General features: G+C 39.9%; 1 protein-coding gene and 1 long non-coding RNA gene across 3 annotated transcripts; one reads left to right on the top strand and one right to left on the bottom strand.

Moving 5' to 3' along the window:
* The first annotated feature begins 2723 nt into the window (after positions 1–2723).
* On the top strand, positions 2724–11795 carry LOC121601988 (putative protein TPRXL). The gene is made up of 3 exons (XM_041930774.1): positions 2724–2981; positions 9129–9260; positions 10194–11795. The coding sequence occupies exons 1-3, from the start codon at positions 2901–2903 to the stop codon at positions 10698–10700; spliced, it is 720 nt and encodes a 239-aa protein (XP_041786708.1). The 5' UTR covers positions 2724–2900; the 3' UTR covers positions 10701–11795.
* A 7764-nt stretch (positions 11796–19559) lies between these two features.
* On the bottom strand, positions 19560–22987 carry LOC121601990. Of its 2 annotated transcripts, XR_006006242.1 has the most exons (4): positions 22842–22987; positions 22659–22785; positions 22114–22585; positions 19560–22000 (listed from the first exon to the last, which is right to left on the bottom strand). It is a non-coding gene; the product is annotated as an uncharacterized LOC121601990 (long non-coding RNA). The 2 variants fall into 2 exon arrangements; XR_006006241.1 differs by having other exon boundaries at positions 19560–22585.
* Between the last annotated feature and the right edge of the window lie 203 nt (positions 22988–23190).

The raw sequence follows: 23190 nt of genomic DNA, 5'->3' as shown, positions 1-23190 counted from the left end.
GCGCATTTGAGTACCGGTACTATATAGGTACTATATAGTCCCAGCTTCGACCGTCGCGACAGGTTCTTTGAGGTGAACTGACTTTTCAGGCTGTAGAATAACCGGTTGGCAGCCAGCATCCTTGCGCGCAACTCAGCTTCCATGCTATTGTCGTTGCTGACCTTTGACCCCAGATAGGTAATTTGGGACGACGACTTCAAAAGTGCGTTCATCTATCTGTACATCACGCCTACGTAGATTCTGATTATTTATTGGCAGGCCCGCTGATGTTTCCACCATCAGTTCGGTCTTTGCCTCGTTTATCTGCAATCTGAGGTTCTCTGCCGCCTGTTCGATCCCTTGGTAGGCTTCTGCCTACCGCAGACCAATGATGTCTATATGCCAGGATCTGGGTTGACTTATAAGATAGTTCCCGTAGTCTCCACCCTCGAATCGCGGATGGCCCTCTCTAGCGCCAGGTTGAATAGGAGACAGGCAAGCCCGTCCCAATGGCGCAGACCTTTGGTGGTAGCAAAAGGTCCTAAGAGTTTTCCATCCACCCTCACGTGGCAAGTGACGTTGGTCATAGTCATTCTAACTAGCCTTATCAGTTTGGCCGGGATTCCAAAAGAGCTCATAGCGTTATACAGTTTCACCCTGGCTATGCTATCTTATGCGGCTTTGAAATCAATGAAGAGATGGTATGTGTTGTGTCTGTATTCGGCCATCTTCTTCAATATCTGCCGCATGGTGAAGACGTGTTTTCTCCGCCCCCATTGTGCACGGGGGCGGGCGATTCTACAACGTATCACTAAGCCAACCAAGTAGTGATCGGAATCGATATTGGCTCCTCAATATGTTCTAATATTTAACAGACTCGATTGCCATGAACACGCCATGCCGGCTTATGAACACGTGGTCGATCTGGTTGAAAGATTCTCCATGCAGGTGCGCCCACGTTATTTTTTGGATGTCCCTCCGCGCACATTTGGTGCTTCCTACTACCAGATTGCTCGCTGCGGCGAACTGGATAATCTACTATCATTATTGTTACTGTGTTCATGCAGACTGTGACTGCCAGTGTATTGGCGTTACATTGGCTCCCTACCGACTTTTGCGTTGAAGTCCCCCAGGATGATTATGAGGTCATGCCTGGGGCACGCATCTGTAGTTCTAGCGAGGCGGCCGTAAAACAGGTCCTTCTCCTCTTCCTCTTTCTCTTCGGTAGGAGCGTGAACGTTTATGAAGCTTATATTACAGAATTTGCCTCGCATGCGCAGGGTGCATAGCCTATCGTTTATAGCCTTGAAATCTATGATTACGGATTTCAGCCGGGGACCTACGGTGAAACCCGTTCCGAGGACGCGGTGGCGGTCGTGGCAGCTGTAGTAAATTTTGTAGCAATGCTTACTACGCTTGATGTGCACACCGTTGCGTTTGCTAAGAGCACCGACAAACCGACGTGACACTGGTGTTACAAAAGTGTCCCACACGAAAGTACTGTCATTTACCAGTGAGGCGAACACTTCTGTCAAAGTAAGCTCTGTTCACTGCTGCTTCGATGCAAACAACTTTTCTAAATACAAATGGCGAAGGAAGTGTGAGGCAAGATTTTGTGAGAATTATTGCACAAAACACCCAGGAAAATCATTTTATAAGTTTCTCAATCAATACAAAAGATGTGAGAAGTACATAAAACAATACGCATTGGAATTTGCGAAGAAAAACAAAAAGGGGGTTTAGCAGTTTCTTCTCTGTGTCAGTGTAGTAAGCGAATCATTATAGAGATGGCGCTAGTGTTTAACGTATTTTCATTTGAAATAAGGAGACAACTTTTGAAGCTTATTTTGTTCGAAGTGTCACGTCGGTTTGTCGGTGCTAAGACTGCGTACGTTCCATGAGTCCATTTTGATTGTTGTCCTGGGGCATTATGTAGGATCGGTATCGTTAGGTCCGTTTCGACTGGTCCTGCGCTCACGTGGCCGTTTTATTTAACGTCGGGTTGCTCGCCTCCTTAGCGAGGATCATTGGTGGTAACAAAAGGCACTGCGAATTTCCATTCCCCTTCCCTTGGCAAGTGACGTTGGTCATAGTCATTCTAACTAGCCTTATCAGTTTGGCCGGATAGTTTCAGACTATCTCTTCGACTTGAGCAACAAGTCGATGTTACAGTATCAGGGAGTATACTTCAAAGACGATAGTCAACACCGTAACACTTCTGTAGTTGTTAATGACGAATCTTTCTCCTTCCATCACGCAAAACATGAATTAGAAAATTGCAATTTTATCAACTTCAACCCCTTCGATGGATTTTATTTCATGCGCAAGGATCCCAAAATAAAGCTTAAATACCAAAATACACACTTTTTCCTTGCACCTGCACAGTAACGTAATTTTAAACGATAATATATCGCATTATGTTGTGCTATTTTTTATTTGCCGATTAAAAAAGAACTTTTTAGAGATATTCGTGAAAATGCAATCACTGGTTTTGTTTCTATTTTCGGCAGTTTGTTCCTATTTTAGGCAGGCTGTGCTCCTATTTTCAGCAACACAAATACGGCTCAGAAAATGTTATAACAATGCAAATAAGTTGACAGAAATGTTTGAAACTTTTTAACACTCTCACTTTCCTAAGATAAGTGTTGAAAAGTACTTCAATTATTAATTTTATGTTGTCCATTTTGGTCGTTTGGATGTCAGTTTTTACAACAACTTTGATGAGAGTTACAAACGAAGTAGACATTGAAGAAAAAGACGGCTATAAAGCTGGACTCACAACTGGCTCACAAATTATCATTTTTCTCTCAAGTTATTTGATTAATTGTAGTGATATTTGATAAACAAAATGTCGTATACTGTGTCGATGTACAAATTGAAGTGTTTTGATCAAGTTTTAAATTAATATTCAGAAATAAAAAATGTGTTACTGTTACGAGTTTCGACAGGAGCCCACAGCATTGAACAGTCAAAAATCAACATTTACCGTGTACCAATTTTCGGTATTTATTCACTTTAAATGAATAATTACTTGTTTTTCGTGATTTTTAAATTCCAAGCGGGCTAGATAAACGCTGCAACCATAGAATCTTTCAATGGTTTACTATTCTGGTTCTTTTAATGACGAAACTTGCCAAACTATTGGCTGACAGCAAATCTGCCGAAAATTGTTGAACTCTGCACATTTTGTTTGATATTTTGAAAAATATGCAAGTAAATTATGTGAATCTTCGTATATGGGTAACAAATGAGCATATCTCTATTTAAAAATTTGTGTCAAGACAATTTTCAACGCGTTTTTGCCAGTAGCAAACCCATCAAACTCCTGTCAAAATTATAAGAAGTTGAGGGTATGATGGGTTCGATGGATGGGGTTTCGTAACTGTTGTGTCTTTATTTCTTGCCACTGTTGTGTCTTTGTTACTTGCCACTCAGGTACTTTTATTGAACACTAATATAAACACAATAACAAAGATAACTAACAAGACAATTACACATTAAAATGCTCGGCCGCGCGCCAGCCGGACCGTGCCCCTGCTGGGAGCCCTGCTCGACCGGCTGCTCGCAATACCTCTCTTGTTCGAGCGCACGACACACAGTAAGCGGCCCGCGCTTAGGGCGGTGGCAACGCTGATCGGATGCGATTTTATCGGACAAAATTTATATGGGATTTGACAGATAACGTCGGACGACGAAATCGCACGTCCGACGTTGTCTGTCAAATCCCATATAAATCTCGTCCGATAAAATCGCATCCGATGAGCGTTGCCACCGCCCTTAGTGTGCGTACGACAGTGTGCGTGAAACACTGTCGTCCCTTAAACATTGACCAGTGGTAGCACAACTACCACGGAAAGTCTAGGGATCGGCACGGCTGCCCATAACAGAAACGGAGCGGGTATCCAGTAGCTCAGCTTCGAAAGATTTGAGAGGGTTAATGTAAACACACCAGTTTTTAATGCCGAAAACTGGTACAGTTACTCTATGTCTGGTTTAAAAGAAACGCCAACAATCTGAGTCTACAGACCGGAATCTAATAGCCATTGATTTTAATCAGTACACAAAAAATCCCATACAGAATATAAATTTACCGCATTTTTATGAAACTAGTTAATTTGACCCGGTTAAAGAGTTATGCAAAATAATTTCAAATATTTTGATTTTTTTTTAAGTTAGGTATTACAATGCATTGCGTACAAACAATTTTTGAAAAGAATTACAGTTGCATTTAAATTCCAAAAGACATATTGGCTGGTATTATTGAATCCGTTCGTAGCGGCGTCGTACGTCCCAACACTCATTTTCCTAAAGTACTAGACATGTCAAACATACGGCCCGCCTGCCGAAGGCTTTCAATCCGGCCCGCGAAGAACTTTGGCAGTTATTTGAATGTAGCATAAATAGGTTGTAGATTATAAGATAAGATAAACGGGTATATTCATATTTATACACTGAGTAAGAAAGTTTCAACATTCAGTCTTTATAGTTCGATTAACGTAGTGTAAAGTAAGTTACAGATTGTTGCTTGTTTGGGAAGGTATTCGCGAGTATGGCATGTAGCATGTGTTTTAGTAGTTGTTTCTTGCGGACACCCCAACGTCGGTTTCCCCACATTTTCACCTATTTTCTGACTTTGAGGGTTTCTAGGAAGTTCGGAAACCATTCATTGGAATACCACTTTCTTCATTTCATTGATGGGGTACTCTTTAACAGCACTTTAACTTTAACTACACTTTAGCTACACTTTAACTAAATTTAACTATATAACTTCTGCAAAAATCTCAAGAAACCAAGCTCTTTAAAATGGCTGGTATTGTTTGAGGTCGACTGTAAGATTAAAGTATTTTTTCCTTATCAAAATGGCCATACAGCTAGCCAACATTTGCCGATGTAGTGCTAAAATGTTGAGTTGAGTACTTCGTGTGTCGTCGTGTGTAAAGGCGATATACGAGTTTTATAGAACTGTCCTTCTTCTTCGGCTCAACAACCGTTGTCAGTCAAGGCCTGTCTGTACCACTTGTGGGCTTTGGCTTTCAGTAATTAATTGATTTCCCCCCATAGCAGGATAGTCAATCCTACGTATGGAGGCACGGTCTATTCGGGACTTGAACCCATGACGGGCATGTTGTTACGTCGTACGATTTGACGACTGTACCACCAGACCGGCCCAAATAGCATCTATAGCCTTCGTGTATTCAAGCTAACATATTTTGCATATTTTTAGGATGTGCATCATCGTTATTTCTGGTAGTGCAAAAATAAAAACTATATTCACATACAAGCTATACTAGTGTTACTAGTATTTGGTGTAAAGAAGCATTTCATTATATGTAGTAGTTTTTCAACACAAGAACGCATAAGGTCGTTTTACTAAGCTAAGAGTCTTTTATATTGAAATGAATCAATGAACAATGAAATGATAAACTGTAGTTATAAAAACTCCAGACTTTTCGAATTTCAGTACAGATCTAGGCATATCTAGATAATGGCATATCTGGAAAACCTGACAAAAAATCTGAATTTTACTTCTTATACTTTTGTATTTTTAGAGCAGTGTTTGCAATACATTTGTTTGCTCATTCATGTACATGAGCCACTAAACAAAACTTGTGTGATTTCCTGTTTCACAGATAAATAAAATGTGCCTGAAATCCAAGCGTCCGACAATGATTATCCTGCACGTATTTTTAGTCTTTTCGTCCTTCAGTAGATCAGGAGATGATTTATTGTTTTTAATATGGAAGAGAGCAAAAGTATGTAAAATATGTTTTGGCCTTCAAAAATTATCTCCAAAGTTCGTAACAACTTTTAATTGCTATAAACGTTATCAACACATTCCACACACTTACTTGTAAGAATGTACTACTTTGAGAATGATTTAGTTTTCCGTCCATTTATGCATAAATAATAAAAAATCAATCGCTTATAAAAGTGAACTAACATGTGGAGGTTTAGCTCGGGGCCCCCTTTAGGCCGGGCCCCCCGCGCCCGCTCAGTCCGCTTATAGGAAAATCCGCCACTGCGGACAATATACCCCGGCCTTTAGAGGGTTAACACGAGTATTTTGATTCTTCCCACAAACACTACATGCCATTTTGGATACCACATCTTGAGTTGGTAGATATATATATGTGTGTTTTTTTTAAACATAGCAGAAATAATGTTCAGCTACAGCTAATTAGGGGATGAATAATCGTTGTTTCGATTCTTACTTTTGAAGATACGAATATTCTAGTTATGGCCTATTCCATTTTATGAAATTTTAATCGATGATTCTCCGCTTGAAGGAAATCCTAATATTCCTCACTCTCATACATCTGCATATACTCATCCTTGGGAGAAATCCTCATAACATACCCCAGCCAACATATCCTGGCACCCTTCGCCTCCATTAGTATGCTCGGTTCGCCATACAGCTCAGCAAGCTGGTGGTTCATCCATCTTCTCCAAACTCCATGCTCGAACATACCGCCAAAGATGGTGCGGAGGATGCATCACTCAAACATGTCCAGATCGTTTGCATCCTCCGCTCGAATGGTCGAAGACTCGTGTTCATAGAGGACCACAGAGCGGATCAATGAACAATATATCTCACATTTCGTGTAGTCTCAAAGTCTTGTGGATCTCAGGACGGCTCCGGATTTTGCTGCTAAAATCGTTGTCCGAAGTAACGATAGATTGTCGCCGTCAATTAATACACTGCCTTCCAGATGGGCCCTATCACGGGCTGAACTTCTGGCAAGCAGGTACTGTGTCTTTGTCGCATTGATTCTCAATCCAATTCTTGCTGCTTCGCGTTTGAGTCGGGTGTACGTCTCACACACCTTCGCTGTTGCCCTTCCGATGATATAGATGTCATCAGCGAAGCCAACAAATTGGAGAGATCGGTAGAGGATCGTGCTACGGATGTTGTCGCTTAGGCCTACAGGGTTTTCCAGGAGTTCTCATAACTGTGGGACACTTTATTGACTCCTTCTTACGTCAACTGAACTTAATGTAATGGGAATTGGACTCTATAGCACCCTTGTTGGACAAATCCAATAGGAATTTACAATAGGAGCTGTCCAAAAAAAGGTGCCGTAGAGTCCAATTTCCATCCAATGAAGTTCACTTCGCATAAGAAAGAGTCAAGGAAGTGTCCCACAACTATGAGAACCTTTGGAAACCCTGTATTAGATGAGAGCTCAAGCTAGTGAACGCGTTGTGTATGTGATGGTGGTAGTAGCGCGAACGATAGGCGGCAACACATAAGTGGATTGGTGGATGTTAGCATCCTGTACGTTTCTAAGCACCTAGGCTCCGAGGCGTAAGTGAGTGAGCACGCTACTAGTTTGTGGTTGTGGTAGTAGCGCGAAATAGAATAGACTGTAGGGCTCTAAGCGCTTAGTATCCGAGCGTACTAATTAGTGCATCTTCGAAATAATATTTTTCCCTTCGTCCTCGTCAGGACATTTTCAACTACGGGCAGGAATACGGAATAAAACCTAGTACGCACTACACGGAATTAGAAATAATATTTAGTGTCAGGGATAGGTGTCCAGGGTGCGGTATTAGAGGATCGCCTAGTGATATATTTTTCATCTCACCCTATCAAGGATATTTTTCCTAGAAAAAGATGTTATCCAGCGCTTAAGATACACGTTGTAAAATCATCCCTTTCCTAACTGAAAATAAACCGAATGAGCTAAGCAAGAGAAACGAAACGCAATATATTATTTCACTCCAGAAACGATATAATCTTTGAATGCTTATTGATCCGCCATTGGACCCCTCCAGTGGTAATCCTCGGCGGACACCAGTAGGCAGATAGGCGAAGTCGAATCCGATCTCTGCTCGCTCACTGTCTACTCCTTGAGCTTCTCCTCTTGAGAGTTTCTGCGGCAAAGGTTCCCCTTCCATCTGCATAGCCCCCCCAAAAGCCTGGGGAAACTAGCTGGAAGACAGTCGCTGTGAAGCGCGAACTTTTGCCAAAGGGATCTCAAAGGCGGAGTTCCTGGCGGTGTTAGTGAAGCGAGGCTTAGTTCGCATTGCTGCTCTTCTTCACGGCGGACCCTGGCACCAGCTACCTTCGCGGCTGGTCGGATCTTGTACTGCACCCCGTTTATTGTGGCCTCTAACAGCGAAATCAACTTCCCAGGGAAGTGGTACCTCTGCATGATGTTCCATAGCTCGTTCCGTTCTATGGTGTCGTAGGCCGCCTTGAAGTCAATGAACTGGTAGTGCATAGAGATCTGGCGCTCTCGGTACTTCTGGAGGATCTACCGCAGAGTGAAAATTTGGTTGGTGGTGGATCCGTCGCGCTTTTTGTAGACTGGATGAATGATATCAAGCTTCCACTTCTCCGGTAATTCCTCCTGCTCACAGAGTTCAGTCGCTAACTCAACACTGCCATCAGATTTATTGCTTTTAAGCTGCTTCATGGCGCTGGTAATCTCATCCAGAGTGCTTCCGCCATGCACCTTGTCTTCTTAGTCAATGCCGTCGCTGTTGTAACTGCTATGCTGCTGTTGCTACGGTTGCCTTGTTCTGCCACTTACGCGAATCTCTCCTGCCTCTGTTCCATTTAGGGGTCCTTCGAAGTAACACTTCCACCTTACGACCACCTCCCGCTCATTTCCGATTTTCTTCCACATCCCGGCACATTGCGGTATTAGGAGCAAACCCGCTCCGTGCGGCCCTCAACCTCCTGTAAAACAAGCGGATGTCCCCTGGCTGGACTAGCTACTACAGCCTTCTTTCTATATTGCTGTATTCCCTCTTCAGATAGGATCTTGGCTGTATATTGATCACATAGGATCACTAATCTAATGAAAAATTAAGTTTCCTTAAAAACGTGTTTTGATTTATTTTTTTGTACGCAAATTTTGAAACTATGTTGCAATGAAACATGAATACACTTATCAAAATCATATGAAAAATCAAATCACTAATCTAATGAAAAATGGATTTCCTTTAAAAACTTGCTACGATTTTATTCATTATACGCATATTTTCTTAAATCAGAAAAATGTCCTGCCGATAGTAAAAACCATGAAACCATGTTGTTATGAAAAATAGCTTTTAGCATATGAAAAATATCAAATCTTTACAATTTTTCGGGAAAACAATGTAAGGTTGCACTAATGTTATTCTATAATTTGGTGTTTTAGGAACCAACAACGAACGATGAGTACAACGATATTAAACCAAGAAGCAGTAGTAGCGCCGAACCACCCTCTTCGAATATCAGTCATTCATCGGAATGTGTAACTCCTTCGTCTAGTTTGACATCATTAATCAAGGTACAGCATTTTTATTAAATATCAGTTTGAGGTTTCTTTGATACGTGTACAGGCCAAGTGTAAGATACGATCCCAAGTGACATTTGCTCGATAATGTTTTTTTTCCATATCTGCTCGATTAGTATTCGATACGCCTGAAATTGTGGATTTGTGTGTGATAAAGTGTGTTGAAAGCGCTAAGATGTGGCGTGTTCGTAAATCACCCACAAAATAAGATTTTGTTTTTCATGAACAATCAAACCTACGAATGTAAAATGAGCTCGACGGCATAGTCCATCGATAGAAGAAAGTCTAATTTACGAACACGCCAAATCTTTGCGCTTTCAACACACTTTATCACACACAAATCCACAATTTCAGGCGTATCGAGTACTAATCGAGCAGATATGGATAAACAATTTCGAGCAAATGTTACTTGGATTGGGATGTGGCTCACATTGACATTCCAGATGTTGTAACTTTTAGATAAGTTTTTTGGACAATGCCATTCATTTCCTTTGTCTTTGTCTGTCATCTTTGTATGTTTTTGTCTTTTAAAGAGCTAATATTGACTAATCTTTATATGACTTTTTTCATTATTTATATATAAGATCGGCAGGTCCTTATTGCTCTTGCAAATTAATGTATGTCCTCAAATGTGATTAATTATTTAATATTTCAATTACGATGTTTTTGTAAACTTTGTCTAATAAATTACAAAATTTGATAATGTTCTATTTCAAAAACTATATTTACTCTGAAAGATTACTTGATGAATGGCATCACAATTTAAAGTTTAACCTGAGAACTGGCCACGTTATATGAAAACAAAAAAAAATGTGAGAAAAATGGGTGAAACTATCAATTAAGGGAGCCACTTTATATAGACGTAGATTGGCAAGAAATAATATAAAAAATACAGATTTCTTAATGAAACATAACTATCCGTTTCAGGTATCACCATTGAAGTCATTATTGCGAGAAGACCTAAAGCGAAGAATCTCGGCACGTGCCACAACTCGTGCAACCAGGAACGGAATACTGGCCAGTAGTTCACCCATTCCGACTAGTAGTCCCATTCCAAATAGTTCAAATACTGTTACTCCTGGAGCTACTCAGGATAGTGGCAATGGAAGCAACAGCTCGAGCAGCTCAAGTAGCAGCTCCAGCAGTAGCTCTAGTAGCAGCAGCAGTATAGCCGCTATTGCTGCCGCAACTACCTCAAATGGCACCATCACCTCCACCGGACAGGAAACTGACCTGCTACTATCCCTGACCACCAAATCGACACGAAACTTACAGTGTATCTTTTGTGGCATCGAGTTTCCAGATCAAACACTTTATTTTCTGCACAAAGGATGTCACAGTGAAAGCAACCCATGGAAGTGCAATATTTGTGGAGAGCAAATGAACAATGTGTACGACTTCAACTCACACTTACTCAGTAAAAGTCATCAATGATGTTAAGCGAGGGAAAGAGAAACAGTTTACTGGTGATGTTTCTCTTTTTCTGATCGCTTACTTATCATTGAACTATCGTTAATCTCACGAATCGCCGTAAAGTGTCGAGGGCTACCTTGATTAAGAAACCTGGATAACGGCTTCCCTTCCAAGATCGCCTTGAAACGGTCGGAAATGCATCACTAGGATCTACTACCATTGTACAAGAATCGTCCAGCGTACCTTTGTTTGTTGTACCATTAGTAGTGCCGTACTACACATATTACGGCTGTGTGGCTGCGTTCTGTAGTCCACACTTCTTCAGGTTTCAGAATGATACAAGCAATGGGTAAACGAACCAATAGTAAAACGAACACGTGCCTACGACACATAGCGATGGCAACAAGCATTGTTACCGTTATTCTAGTAGGTAAAATTTGGCAGATTTACAGTCCGTCCAGTAGCCTTTAAAAGGAAATAGCAAAATTGAAAGCAAATAGGGAAATTGATGTGTAATTTGAACATCCTGTACGGTGTAATGAGAGGATAGATATTGAAATCAGAATGGATAGTAGACCATACATGAAATGCATGAAAAAAATGCTTAGTGGAAGTCTCCAAGGACTCATTATTTTCTTATTCAAAATAGCATCGCACTGCATCGAGACTCAGAAACATACAGATTATAGCCAAAGCACAAATTATATGAAGCAGAAAAACGATAGTGAGTGGAACGAGAAACAGCAACAGGCGATTGAATCCGTTATGTCTGTTAGCGGAGCCCGACTATCGGTTATGTAACTGTTATATATACAACACTGCAGTTGATTTTGCAATATCCAGTGACTCAAAATCACAACGCCTAAATTACTATCGGGCCAGAAATGTAGCCATATTTTGATGGTTACTAGGAAGTTTGCAACACCAGTAAACCAACTGCAGTGATTCGTATTTTATTTTTAAAATTCAGATTCTTTAACATTCTTCGAATCATGAAGCTGATCAAGTAGAATGGATAACCCCTGCGAGGAGTTAAATCAGAGTACGTAATAGCTGAAAACTTCGATATTTGAATAAATTGCACAATAATTATTCTGACCCTGGAACAGTAAATAATTCAATTCAGGAAATAATCATTTATAAATGTTAGTACCACCGTGGCGAACCCGATTTCACTGTGAATGAAAAAAAAACAAAAATTCAAAGTAGATTACAATTTTTACTTAAGAAATATCCTTTTCCTGGCGTCACAAATCCTTACATGTAGGTTTTCGGTTTTGTTTGTTAAGATGTTAGAGGTTAAAAACAATGTTTTGTTGAAAATGTTTTCTTTGCTATTGTTATTTTTTTCAAACCCATGTTACAGGGTTTCACACTTTATCTCAAGACCGCGGGACTCCTTCACGAATCTGTCTTAGCTAATGCCAAGACTGCGGTATGATGCTTGAAAACGTTGATGATACCTGAAATCATTGATGATACCTGAATTCATCGGATGCAATGCTGAATCTGCGGCACATTTCTCGAACACACTGTTCCGCGCCGAGGACATGCGATCGAATATTTTTTTACACGTATAACCTTTGTGTACATCAGTGTACTGAAAACACCCATTATTTTTTCCGTTTATTACTAAAAAAGAGTATTTAAACAGTTGAAACTATTTTATTAACACTTTTAAAATATTTTACATAAACAAGTATGCATTCACTCATTTTATTAAATTGTTTTTTTTTGGTAAAAATACGAAAAGGATAATTGGGTATTTCTAATACACTGATGTACACAAAGGTTATACGTGTAAAAAAATATTCGACCGCATGTCCTCAGCGCGGACCAGTTTGTTCGAGAAATGTGCCGCAGATTCAGCATTGCATCCGATGAATTCAGGTATCATCAATGATTTCAGGTATCATCAACGTTTTCAAGCATCATACCGCAATCTTGGCTTTGGCTAAGACAGATTCGGGAAGGGGTCCCGCGGTCTTGAGATAAAGTGTGAAACCCTGTAATATGTATGATCCCCATTCAAGCATCACCATGATTATAAAAGCAAAACATTCAACACGATACAATGTAATACAATTAGTCTTTTAATGGTCGGTTCTGCATAAAACCTCTTAAAGGATATTAACTAAGTGTTTGTATAAAGTATGATTCCTTTATCCTAATGCGGGCTGAAGAAGGTGTAGTATACAGGTGTGTAAGATGTGTACGAATGGATGTGGATTGTACATATTTGTGCGTGCGTGCGTGCGCGCGCGCGCTTGTGTGTGTGTGTGTGTGTGTGTGTGTGTGTGTGTGTGTGTGTGTGTGAGTGTGTGTGTGTGTGTGTGTGAGTGTGTGTGTGTGTGTGGGTGCATGTGTGATATTACAGATGAAATTTATATTTTGCTTTTTTTTGTTACTGTTGTAGTATGGTTTGTGTGTTCTGCTTTGTCGTTTTTTTCTTGTCTGTTATAATCTGTAATTTGCTTCAAATAGTTTTCGTTCAACATTTATGCAAACCTGCTTAAAAATAAATGGTTCACTTTTTGGTTCTAGAAATTGATTGGTTCTTGACTCCCATTATTATGTAAGAAACTAGGATAGCTGAAATCAGGAAATGAAATATGTTACAGAAATATTGTTCAAACTTTACAATAGAACAGTGTTGTTATACCACAATTGAAATTGTGGATTATATGAGCAACTAAACAGGACAAAAATATAATTATATTTATATAAAATCTTGTTGTTATTATAAAACGTAACTTATAGAAGAAGTATAGCAGAAACAGAGGTAAAATGAATGATACATATTTTTCCTCTGTAGATAAAGATCTAAAACAAATTAAGTAATCCAAGAAGTGTTATTTTCGTATTTTTATAGCTGCATGTTGAATAAACAAAGGACGACTTCTAAAGCAAAAATTCATCTCATCACTCCCTCAAACTTGTTTTAGACTATATTGGTTCAACTACTCAGCACCTACCTTCACTAGAATATAGTGATATAGAAATATCAAACTGGCATCGAAACAAAACACTTAACAACCTGCTTGTTGTGAATGTGAAATGTGAATTATTGACCCAAAACTATCCAGCTATATCGACCATAGACAAATTTGCAAACCATGCTGCAACATTTCATTCATTCATTTCATGTAATTCATTTCATTGTTCAAAAACTTATCGAGGTAATTTCATGGTATACTATTCTTGTGCAGCTGTGTACGAAATTCTTATGTATACTTTATCAAAAACAAAAATAGTTGTACTAAAATCTGTATTTTTGTTTTGTATCGAATAAAACATCAGAAAAAGCATTTAGAGAAACAATACAACGTCATAAAAAACAACTTGCTCGTGGTTCAGTGTTTCAAAGTATTTCTTAAAAAATATTCATGCTCATCAAAGTTCAAAGGAAAACAACAGCTGTTTTTGGTTTTTAAATAATTCTGGAATAAATAAAACCACGTGAAATAGTACGACACTTTGTAATATTTTGGGACAACTCTAAAAAGTACAACAAACTCAGAGAACAAATCAAGTTTAAAGAAGAAAATAGGTATTTTCTTAAAACTAGGCCAATAGTTAAATAGTAAGCTGAACAAAAGAGTGAAACTATTTTAGTATTCTCCCTCAGTAACTTAACCTTAACTCACTGTAAATGAAATCTAAAAAATACGGAAAAATTTAACATATTGAAACATTTTACATGTTTTAAAATAATTATTCGGCTACCCAAAAATCACACCATGGATAAAGAATAAAAATGAAAATGGTACGAATATAATGTACTTGATGAAAGACGAATACGGCTTGCAAACTCAACTATGAATAAAACATGAATTTCATTTCGAAGATATAATTACTGGGGAACTAAAAGAAGTAGATAACCAGACTATGTACAAAACAAGATTTTTATTTAAAGTACAGTTGATAAATGTCTCTCAAAATCGTCTTGGTTTCTTCAAAGGGGTTTATAAAAAGATTGAAACACAAACCAAAATTAACACTTCACTAAAGAGTGTGCAAAACAAAAAGGAAAACAATCTAAAACTCTGTAAGTTTAAAACAATATTGGTATTTGCAAATACACCATGACCTACCCATGAAGCACGATTAGTAGGCTTGTACCACCAAAGTAGTTCCAAATAAATATGATATGGATATTAAATTAAAAAAAAATGCTATTCGAAATAATGCAGCTCAAGCAGTAGTAAAACATTAACAGCAATTGTCTTCTTATTGCTTGATACAAATAATTCATCTCAACTTAAAAGTTATATCTTTCAAAAATCTTGATATAATTCTGATCTAAATGGCGAATGTTTCATTCCTAAATATTCAAAATTTAGCAGTACTCTGATAATTGTACGTTGGAATATGTACGGAAAAGACATGTTGGTGCACTTCTTTCTTCTTCTCACGAAACAAAAAAAAAAACATAATACATTCATACCAAATCCTGTTCAATTAAAAATTCTAGAATGTTGTGAATTTATTCACTAAAAATATTCAAAATTAATCAATTTGAATAAATTTCCATTTTTTCTACAGTTAAATTTGTAAATAACACACGCATTTGCAGTTTAATCTAATAGGCAGCTATATCCATCAATCTTTAAAAAACAGTTACCGTTGTGCACCATGTTGCAAGTCATATTTATGTCAACATACACATTTGCAAACGAAATGAGTTTTGCTGAAGAGTAAACAACTTCGAAAACAGCTGATAGACTGTCGAACAAAGCTGTCAACAGCATTACCTGAGTGTTTTTTTTTTATGAAACAAGAAATGATATGAATTTCAATTAATTATATATGATGTAGTGCGCTACAGTAGCGGTAAAGAAAGAGAAAAAAACGACAACATAAATGACCGGTACTTTGACATACAAAACACACAAATATTAAAACATGATCTTGGGTAAAATTCTACAATAGCTTCAACTTCCATCGCAATAACTATAAAATCAATAGACAACGCAGATTAATCAACCAAAAAGGGTGCCTTTAAACAAAAGCATGTATAAATAATGAAAAATTGAAACAAAAGCCTAGTACACAAGCTATAAAATCATGTTATACTTACAAATTTTATTTATGAAGAAAACAATAACTTGCTTCACAAAACACATGGTTGATGAAGTAGGTTTTAATGGTTAAATGTCCAAACTGAAAGAAACGCAGGCAACATACAACAACAATAGCTTAGACAGATAAAATTCAAATAGATGGGCAAAATAAAATATTTTGACGCGGATACATTATAAGGCTATCATATAGATTGAACCAAATCAAAACAGGCAAACGGGAATTAAGTGCAAAATGAAACAAAAATAAACAAAGAGCGAATTATAGTCATGCGAATCTGAAGAATGGCAATGAATAGCAATTAAATATTCTGTTGGTAATGTGAACAAATTCGTAGATAGACAAATGTATTTCGAATTGACATAGGAAGAAACAACAATGCACTTAGGCGTAATGAAATTAATGACAACAACAGAAATTTAATATTGTTTCTTTTAATCAAACCGTGTACTGAACAGTTTATTGTTGTGAATGCCATGCATAGTAAAACATATAGGACCGTGAGAGTTGTGTTGTAACTTAGTTTGAAAACAGTGAATAGGCATAAAGGCTTATGTGATACAGCATATACCAGGAATTATGGAAGAAGAAAGCAAGAAAATAATATATGCGGCAAAAGCATAAAATTAATAGTATATGGAAATGTTTTAACACAAATTCAGGCCTTACATACATAGCAGACATAAATAGAAGAACAACCCAAAACTTTGATCAATCTTTTCATTATATCTTCTGAACAAACTAAGCCATACGGGATAGTACATACAATTGTGCCGGTGTAATTGACGAGAAAGTGGAACATATGTAAATTATAAACTTTAAAGTGAAACCAAATAGCTCATGCCGTAATACCTCAACATACAAACAAAAATGCATACCAATGCAGATATTAAAACGAACCAGAAAGAAGAAACTGAAAGTGAGATAAACTAAACGGAATGAATTAAAATTTTACCAAGCTAGATCATCAAAATAATGTATAATTATGCTGGCGATGAATTCAACCCAAAAACTACAATTATAATTTTTGCAAACAAAAAAACTCCTCTACACGTACTGTTTATGTACATCACTGGGAAACGACCATTAAAAGACATTACATAATGATCTTCAATGTTTCTCGTCAATGAATGGTCTTCGACAACACTATCCAAACAACAAAATAATTCAACTCAAGCTAAGTAACAGTGATTAAAAACACACACAAAAAGCCACGATAAGATGTGAACAATTTAGAAATACAATTTTTAAGGCAAAACGGTGGCAACAACAGACGTTATTATTACATTCCAACTTCATGTGATTCAAAGAAATGTTGTTTATAGGTTGTAATGCGTGCAATTATGTTATATGAATAGAATTACAGATACAGATACTGTTTGTTTGTCTCGTAGGAGAATGAAGGTTTTGAAATAGCTGATTAGATTGCTTGGTTTATTATTTTGGTGTTACTTTTCTGCACTGCACGTGTATGATACTGCAGTAAAACTAGCGCCACTGATGTGTGAATTATTATTCTTGTGTTATTTTGTTAATTACGTTTTGTTATATTTCCTGTTGATGCGATAACCCTACAACGTAATGCGATGTCCCTGTTTTTTCCCTCTTATATTGTACATTGAATGCCAATAATCTTTAATATTCTATTAAGTAGCTTCGTCATTGCGATTGATAAACCTACAATTGTTTTGATTTTGAATTGATTTTTGTTACTATTTTTCACTGTGATGTTTTGCTCGTGTTAACATAACATGTAACAGCAATATTTACGATTTGGTACCGTTTTTTGGTTTTGTTTGTGTGAATTTCATTTTTTTTAATAAAGGCCCTGTTCTTGTCGATTTCATCCACATAGGTGAAAATGAAGTATTGTTGACTCCTGAACATTATAAATATGAAGCACACTGGATAAATGAAAGTAACCATAAGCTAGAAAGTTATAAGCTTATGTAAAAGCATTAGCGAAAAAAAAGATATTAGTGTGTGTGAGTTTTTGTTACTGACAAAGCAATTAAAATAAAACAAATCCTTAGTGAACAAAAATGTACCTAATTGAATGCTAGCTGAAACGAGAAAAAGCAAAACACAAATCCCAATATATTTATGTAGTTTATACAAGCTCATGTATGAAAGATGGTCTTAGCACAATAATGTTGCTCTGAAACGCAAATAACAAACAGCGATTATTAACAGAACAGATGTGGGAATCGCAATTAGCAGAACAGCATAAACCTACTTCATAAGGTTATGCAATGCCGTACATACACAAATTCTATAGTACACCATTCTCAAAGATACGCGTTATATAAAAAATTGGACACACACACACACACACACACACACACACACACACACACACACACACCACACACACACACACACACACACACACACACACACACACACACACACACACACACACACACACACACACACACACAAATATTTTATATATATATATATATATATATATATATATATATATATATATATATATATATATATATATATATATATATATATATATATATATATATATATATATTTATATGAGCAAAATTATACAACCATTGATTACACATGCTGATACTCCATGAAAACACTAAGAGTCGCATATGATTACTATTAAACGAAGGTGATGGTTCAAATTAAGAAACAAATGAATTGTGAATTAAGAAAGTGGAGAGTAATACAAACTACAGTTATATTGACTTACAAATATAATATTAAAAATATTTTCAAAACTTACAATAAACGCCGGTTTCCAAATTAATTTTTACGCGTACGGCTTGCGAAAGAAAACGTCTATCTTTATGATAAGGATTTTATTAAACACAGTCGACCAGAGCATGGACTCCGTTCGCCGAAATCCATTCGCCGCAATACCCAATCTGCACTCATTTGCACTCATGAGAGAGTGACGTCACTCACTTTTCATTGAGAAATCCGTTCGTTCCCGTTTGTATGGGACGAAATTCGCGAGGTTTTGCGTCGTAGATTCTTGTGTTGTACGCTCCCCGCTTAGCAAAGAGTAATTCAATTTTGTGCCTCTCACTACACCTAGCCCTTACTTTGAAGCAATCGTGCGACACACTCGCCCTCCACCCATGACCAAATGCACCCATCATCGAGGTGTTGATCAAAATTTCGCTGTGTGCATGAGACACACACTCGCTCCTCCAGCCCTCCATAGCTCAACGCTCCCGCCGTTGCGATGATTGGAGAATTTTCGTTCTGAATGTGATACCCTGAAGCGCAAGAGATGACACTATCGGCCATAGCATGGACTCCGTTCGCCGAAATCCGCATGATGTGAACTAGGCATGGGCAAAACGATTCTTTTCACCGAACGCGAACGAACTAGTTCGCTCACCAAAAAGAACCGTACGCGAACGACGATTCTTTCCTTCTTTGTTTCATGAGGTTTTTACAGCCGTTGCCGTCAAATTTTGGCCGTAAGTCATGTATTTTTGTCTCGTAGGCGTCAATTTTTGACAGCGTGCATCAATTTTTGTCTCAAAGGCGTCAATTTTTGACAGTGCGCATAAATTTTTGTCTCGAAGGCACCAATTTTTGTCTCATGGTCACCAATTTTTGTCTCTTGGTATGTTTTCGTTATTTTAATTTTTTAATAATTGCAGAATGCACAATAAAATTAGAGCGGTTATACAATGCAAAGGAATTAACTTAGGAACTCTGTTTATTTCACATAGTTTTACGTCTTACAGGGTTTTACAAGTCAGAATCGAATGTCAGCAAAACAATTTCAGAAGCACAAGATTCAGTTTAGCTGTCAAAAGTTGTTACTTCACCGCACCGATGCTATTTTTCACAAGCGCAATTTGATTTTTAAATCGCTCAAGTTGTATTTTTTAAGAGGCTGTTGGAAACTCACGAGTGCCCAACAGTCTGTCAGGTCACAACGCCAGAGAAGAGAGTGAGAGGGAGGATAAAAACTATAAATTAGGAGATAAGGAGGAGGATTGGTCCGCTCCTAGCCTTTAGTTGAAATTCGACAATCGGTACATGTGGACTAATTTTTTGATTTAACCTCATAACAGTAAATAAAGTGTTTTCTCTAAAAAATCCACCGCGTTTTTCAACATTTCAAAAAATTAGCATTCGCACGAAAAAGCCAATAAAGTTGATCGAAAACTCGTTTCGCAGAGCGGAAAGCACAGTAAGTCGCGCGCGCAAGTGATATATAGTGGAACGGGAAAATAAACCAACGTAAAATGCGTCGTACGCTTCGGGTGGCGCAAAACCTACCAGCGAGTCCGGAAACGCCGCAGGAAAGCGGTAACGTCTCTGGCGGGCCCAGGTACGATCCATCCTCCCCGGGAACATCGAGCACTGTAACGACGGAAGGAAGCACCCCGAGGAGCGATGCCACCGCAACGAACGTTGCGGTACTTCGCAAAGAGGGGCAGAGTAAGGGGATAAGTTCACCGTTCCACTCATTAAACCACGGTGCGAACCAGGGCCGCGATGACATTCGCGAATCGCGAAGACGACGATTGCAGGAGATTGAGCACGAGATGCAGATGCTACGGGATGCAGAAGACGAAAATGGCTCGGCGGCCATCGCTGAGCATCCCAACCACGGCGGCACTGGGGGGACACATTATCCGGAGTTTGCTGGGTGGGTGAAGAGTTTCGGGGAATCCTTGCGTCGAATATACCCGGCGGGAAAAGCCCTTACGCAAGGCCAAATTTCAGGGGGCAACGACCTCGGGCAACGCGCCGCTGCTGAGCAACCCCAACTCCCTCAACCGAGCCCCGCGATTGCGTCGACCTACGCTACACTACCGTCACAAAGGATGCATCCACACGCAACACAAACTCTTCCTCACGCGACACATTCTCACTCAGCGCACACTATACAGACACACCCGACGTACACTTCGCATACACATTCGGCTCACACGATACTACCACAACACGAATATGTGCAACCACATTTCAACACCAGCACACTGAGTCAGAGCCAGATATCTGCTCGTCAACCGGTGCCCCGGGACCTTCCGGTCTTTTCCGGGGAACCAGAAGTGTGGTCGCTTTTCATAGCCACGTATAACCGCACTAACACTGCATGTGGTTACACCGATGACGAAAACATCGGCCGTCTACAATATGCGTTGAGAGGAGCGGCGTTCGAAGCGGTAGGCCACCTTTTGTCCTTCCCGGACGGGTTGAATGAGGTGATGGCGACCCTAAAGGCGCGTTTCGGCAGACCAGATCTGATTGTGGAGTCCATGACCGAGAAGATCAGAAAAATGGCACCAGCGAAGATTGAAAGGTTGTCAACGGTCGTAGAGTTTGGATATGCGGTGAAGCGGTTGGTAGGAGCGATGACGGCCTCCGGGTTACGAGGGTACATGTACGACGTGGCGTTACTCAAGGAGTTAGTCAGGAAACTACCCCCCGTCCTATGCATCGACTGGGCGAGAACGAGGAGTAAACTTTCGGAAGTGACGCTGTTGGAGTTTGGAAAATGGGTTGGTGACTTAGCAGAAGATCTCTGTGGTGTTGTCGACGTGATGTCCGTGATGGAAAATAGCGACTCAACTCATCAACAACCAGAACCGCCAACTCATTACAGCCGCACCCAGCCTCAACGGTTTCAACCCCATCGTGCCCCGCCAGCGCAACTCGATCGACGGCCACCGATCGGTACTGGGCGGGTTCATCTAGCCTACTGCAACGCAACGGTATTGCAGGATGAGAATCTTGGTGATCCATCTTCATCGCAAAATGCACCAGAATTGTTGACTGTCTGCCCCTTGTGCGGCAGGGATTGTCCCACTCTGGTCCAGTGTGAGCAGTTCCAAAGGACAACGGTTGCCGCCAGAAGATCGTTTGTAAGTGAACGCAGGATATGCCGGAAATGCCTCGGATACCATAGAGGTGGTTGCAGCGTAAGAGCACCGTGCGCGGTGAACGGATGCAACAGACAACACCATGAGCTGCTCCACGTGAATGACCAGACACCAGCCAGCCCTCACCAGCGCGATCATCTAAATGGCTTAGGTAGGGTCGTGTACACTGGTGTCGCTAACGTTCTTACCCATTCAGGACCGAAAGACTCTTCGCTTTTAAAATACGTACCCGTTACGCTGCACGGGCCCAGGGGGCGAATAGATACGTTCGCCTTTTTAGATGACGGCTCTACTTCCACGTTTATGGAGCACGGACTAGCACAGGAGCTTGGAGTTACAGGGACACCGTACCCGTTGTGTCTACAATGGACGGGAGACGTGACAAGAGAAGAACAAGACTCCGTAAGGCTATCGGTGCGCATATCGGGTAGAAACATGTCACATGCGATATACAAACTATCAGAAGTACACACGGTCAAAGAGCTTGCCCTTCCGGAACAATCTGTAAACGTAGCACAACTGACTGCACGCTATACTCATCTGAGAGGTCTCCAGTTCGAATCCTACGCTTACGCCGTGCCCCGCATCCTCATAGGCATAGACAACTGCAACATAACGCGAACCCTCAAGACCGTGGATGCAAGCTGCAAAGAACCGGTCGCTTCGAAAACCCGCCTTGGATGGGTTGTCTATGGGCCTTGCTCGGTTGCGAGTGCAAAGCCGAGTCCTTCAAACCGGTCCTTCTCGGGCCGCGCGTTTCACGACCTCTCTTGTAACTCCGCGTCGGACAAAGCAGTGCGGCCGTTGCGGCCTAGGGACGACGAAAGAGCGTTGGCGATATTGGAGCGGGAAACGAACGGACAGCGATACGAAATGGGACCTTTGTGGCGGTACAACAGCGTCAATTTGCCCTACAACAAAAAGGCGTTCAAGCGTGATGGGTTTCTAAAACAGAAGATGGCAAAATATTCGAAGTTAGCAAACGATGTGAATAGAACAAATGTAGCAGAGTTCTTACCTACACTTCACCACAGAACCGAGCGGTCCGAACCGATGCGGCCGACAGAAATAGGGGATATAGTTGTAGTGGCGTGTAACAATTCCTAGGAATTGTTGGCCTAAGGGAGGAATCGTGGTAGTAAACCCTGATAGGAATGGACAAGTTAGTCAAGCCACCGTCAAAACGGTCCATTAAACGTACGATAGGTCCACGCACGGATGTGCAATTTCCTTAGAGCAATTGGGGTAAAACCGCGTGGTTACGACGCAACAGATCGAACAGTGAGCCAGTAAACAAACCAATGCACACACGCATACACGCAAAACACCTGACAGATAATAGGAAGTGTAGCCACGGTTGATAGTGTCGCAGGCTACGATGGCGAAAAAAGAGGTTGCACCATTGTTAAGCGGGATTGACGTTTTTGTGTAACGGGCTATAGAGCTTAAGCGGGTTACACGTTCAGCGTTTACGGGCTATAAGCTCAAGCGGGTTACACGTTCAGCGTTTACGGGCTACTAACAAATTCAACCGCCTCAACCGTGGTACA

This window comes from Anopheles merus, unplaced genomic scaffold (genome assembly GCF_017562075.2).
Source record: "Anopheles merus strain MAF unplaced genomic scaffold, AmerM5.1 LNR4000260, whole genome shotgun sequence".
Taxonomy (NCBI): Eukaryota; Metazoa; Arthropoda; class Insecta; order Diptera; family Culicidae; genus Anopheles; species Anopheles merus.
This window is presented reverse-complemented; position numbering and strand designations above follow the sequence as displayed.

Coding starts and splice junctions, on each gene's coding strand:
- LOC121601988 (XM_041930774.1), top strand. CDS start 2,901: ATGTGTTACTGTTACGAGTTTCGACAGGAGCCCACAGCATTGAACAGT. Junction 2,982..9,128: donor TTACCGTGTACCAATTTTCG/GTATTTATTCAC, acceptor TTGGTGTTTTAG/GAACCAACAACGAACGATGA. Junction 9,261..10,193: donor GTTTGACATCATTAATCAAG/GTACAGCATTTT, acceptor TATCCGTTTCAG/GTATCACCATTGAAGTCATT.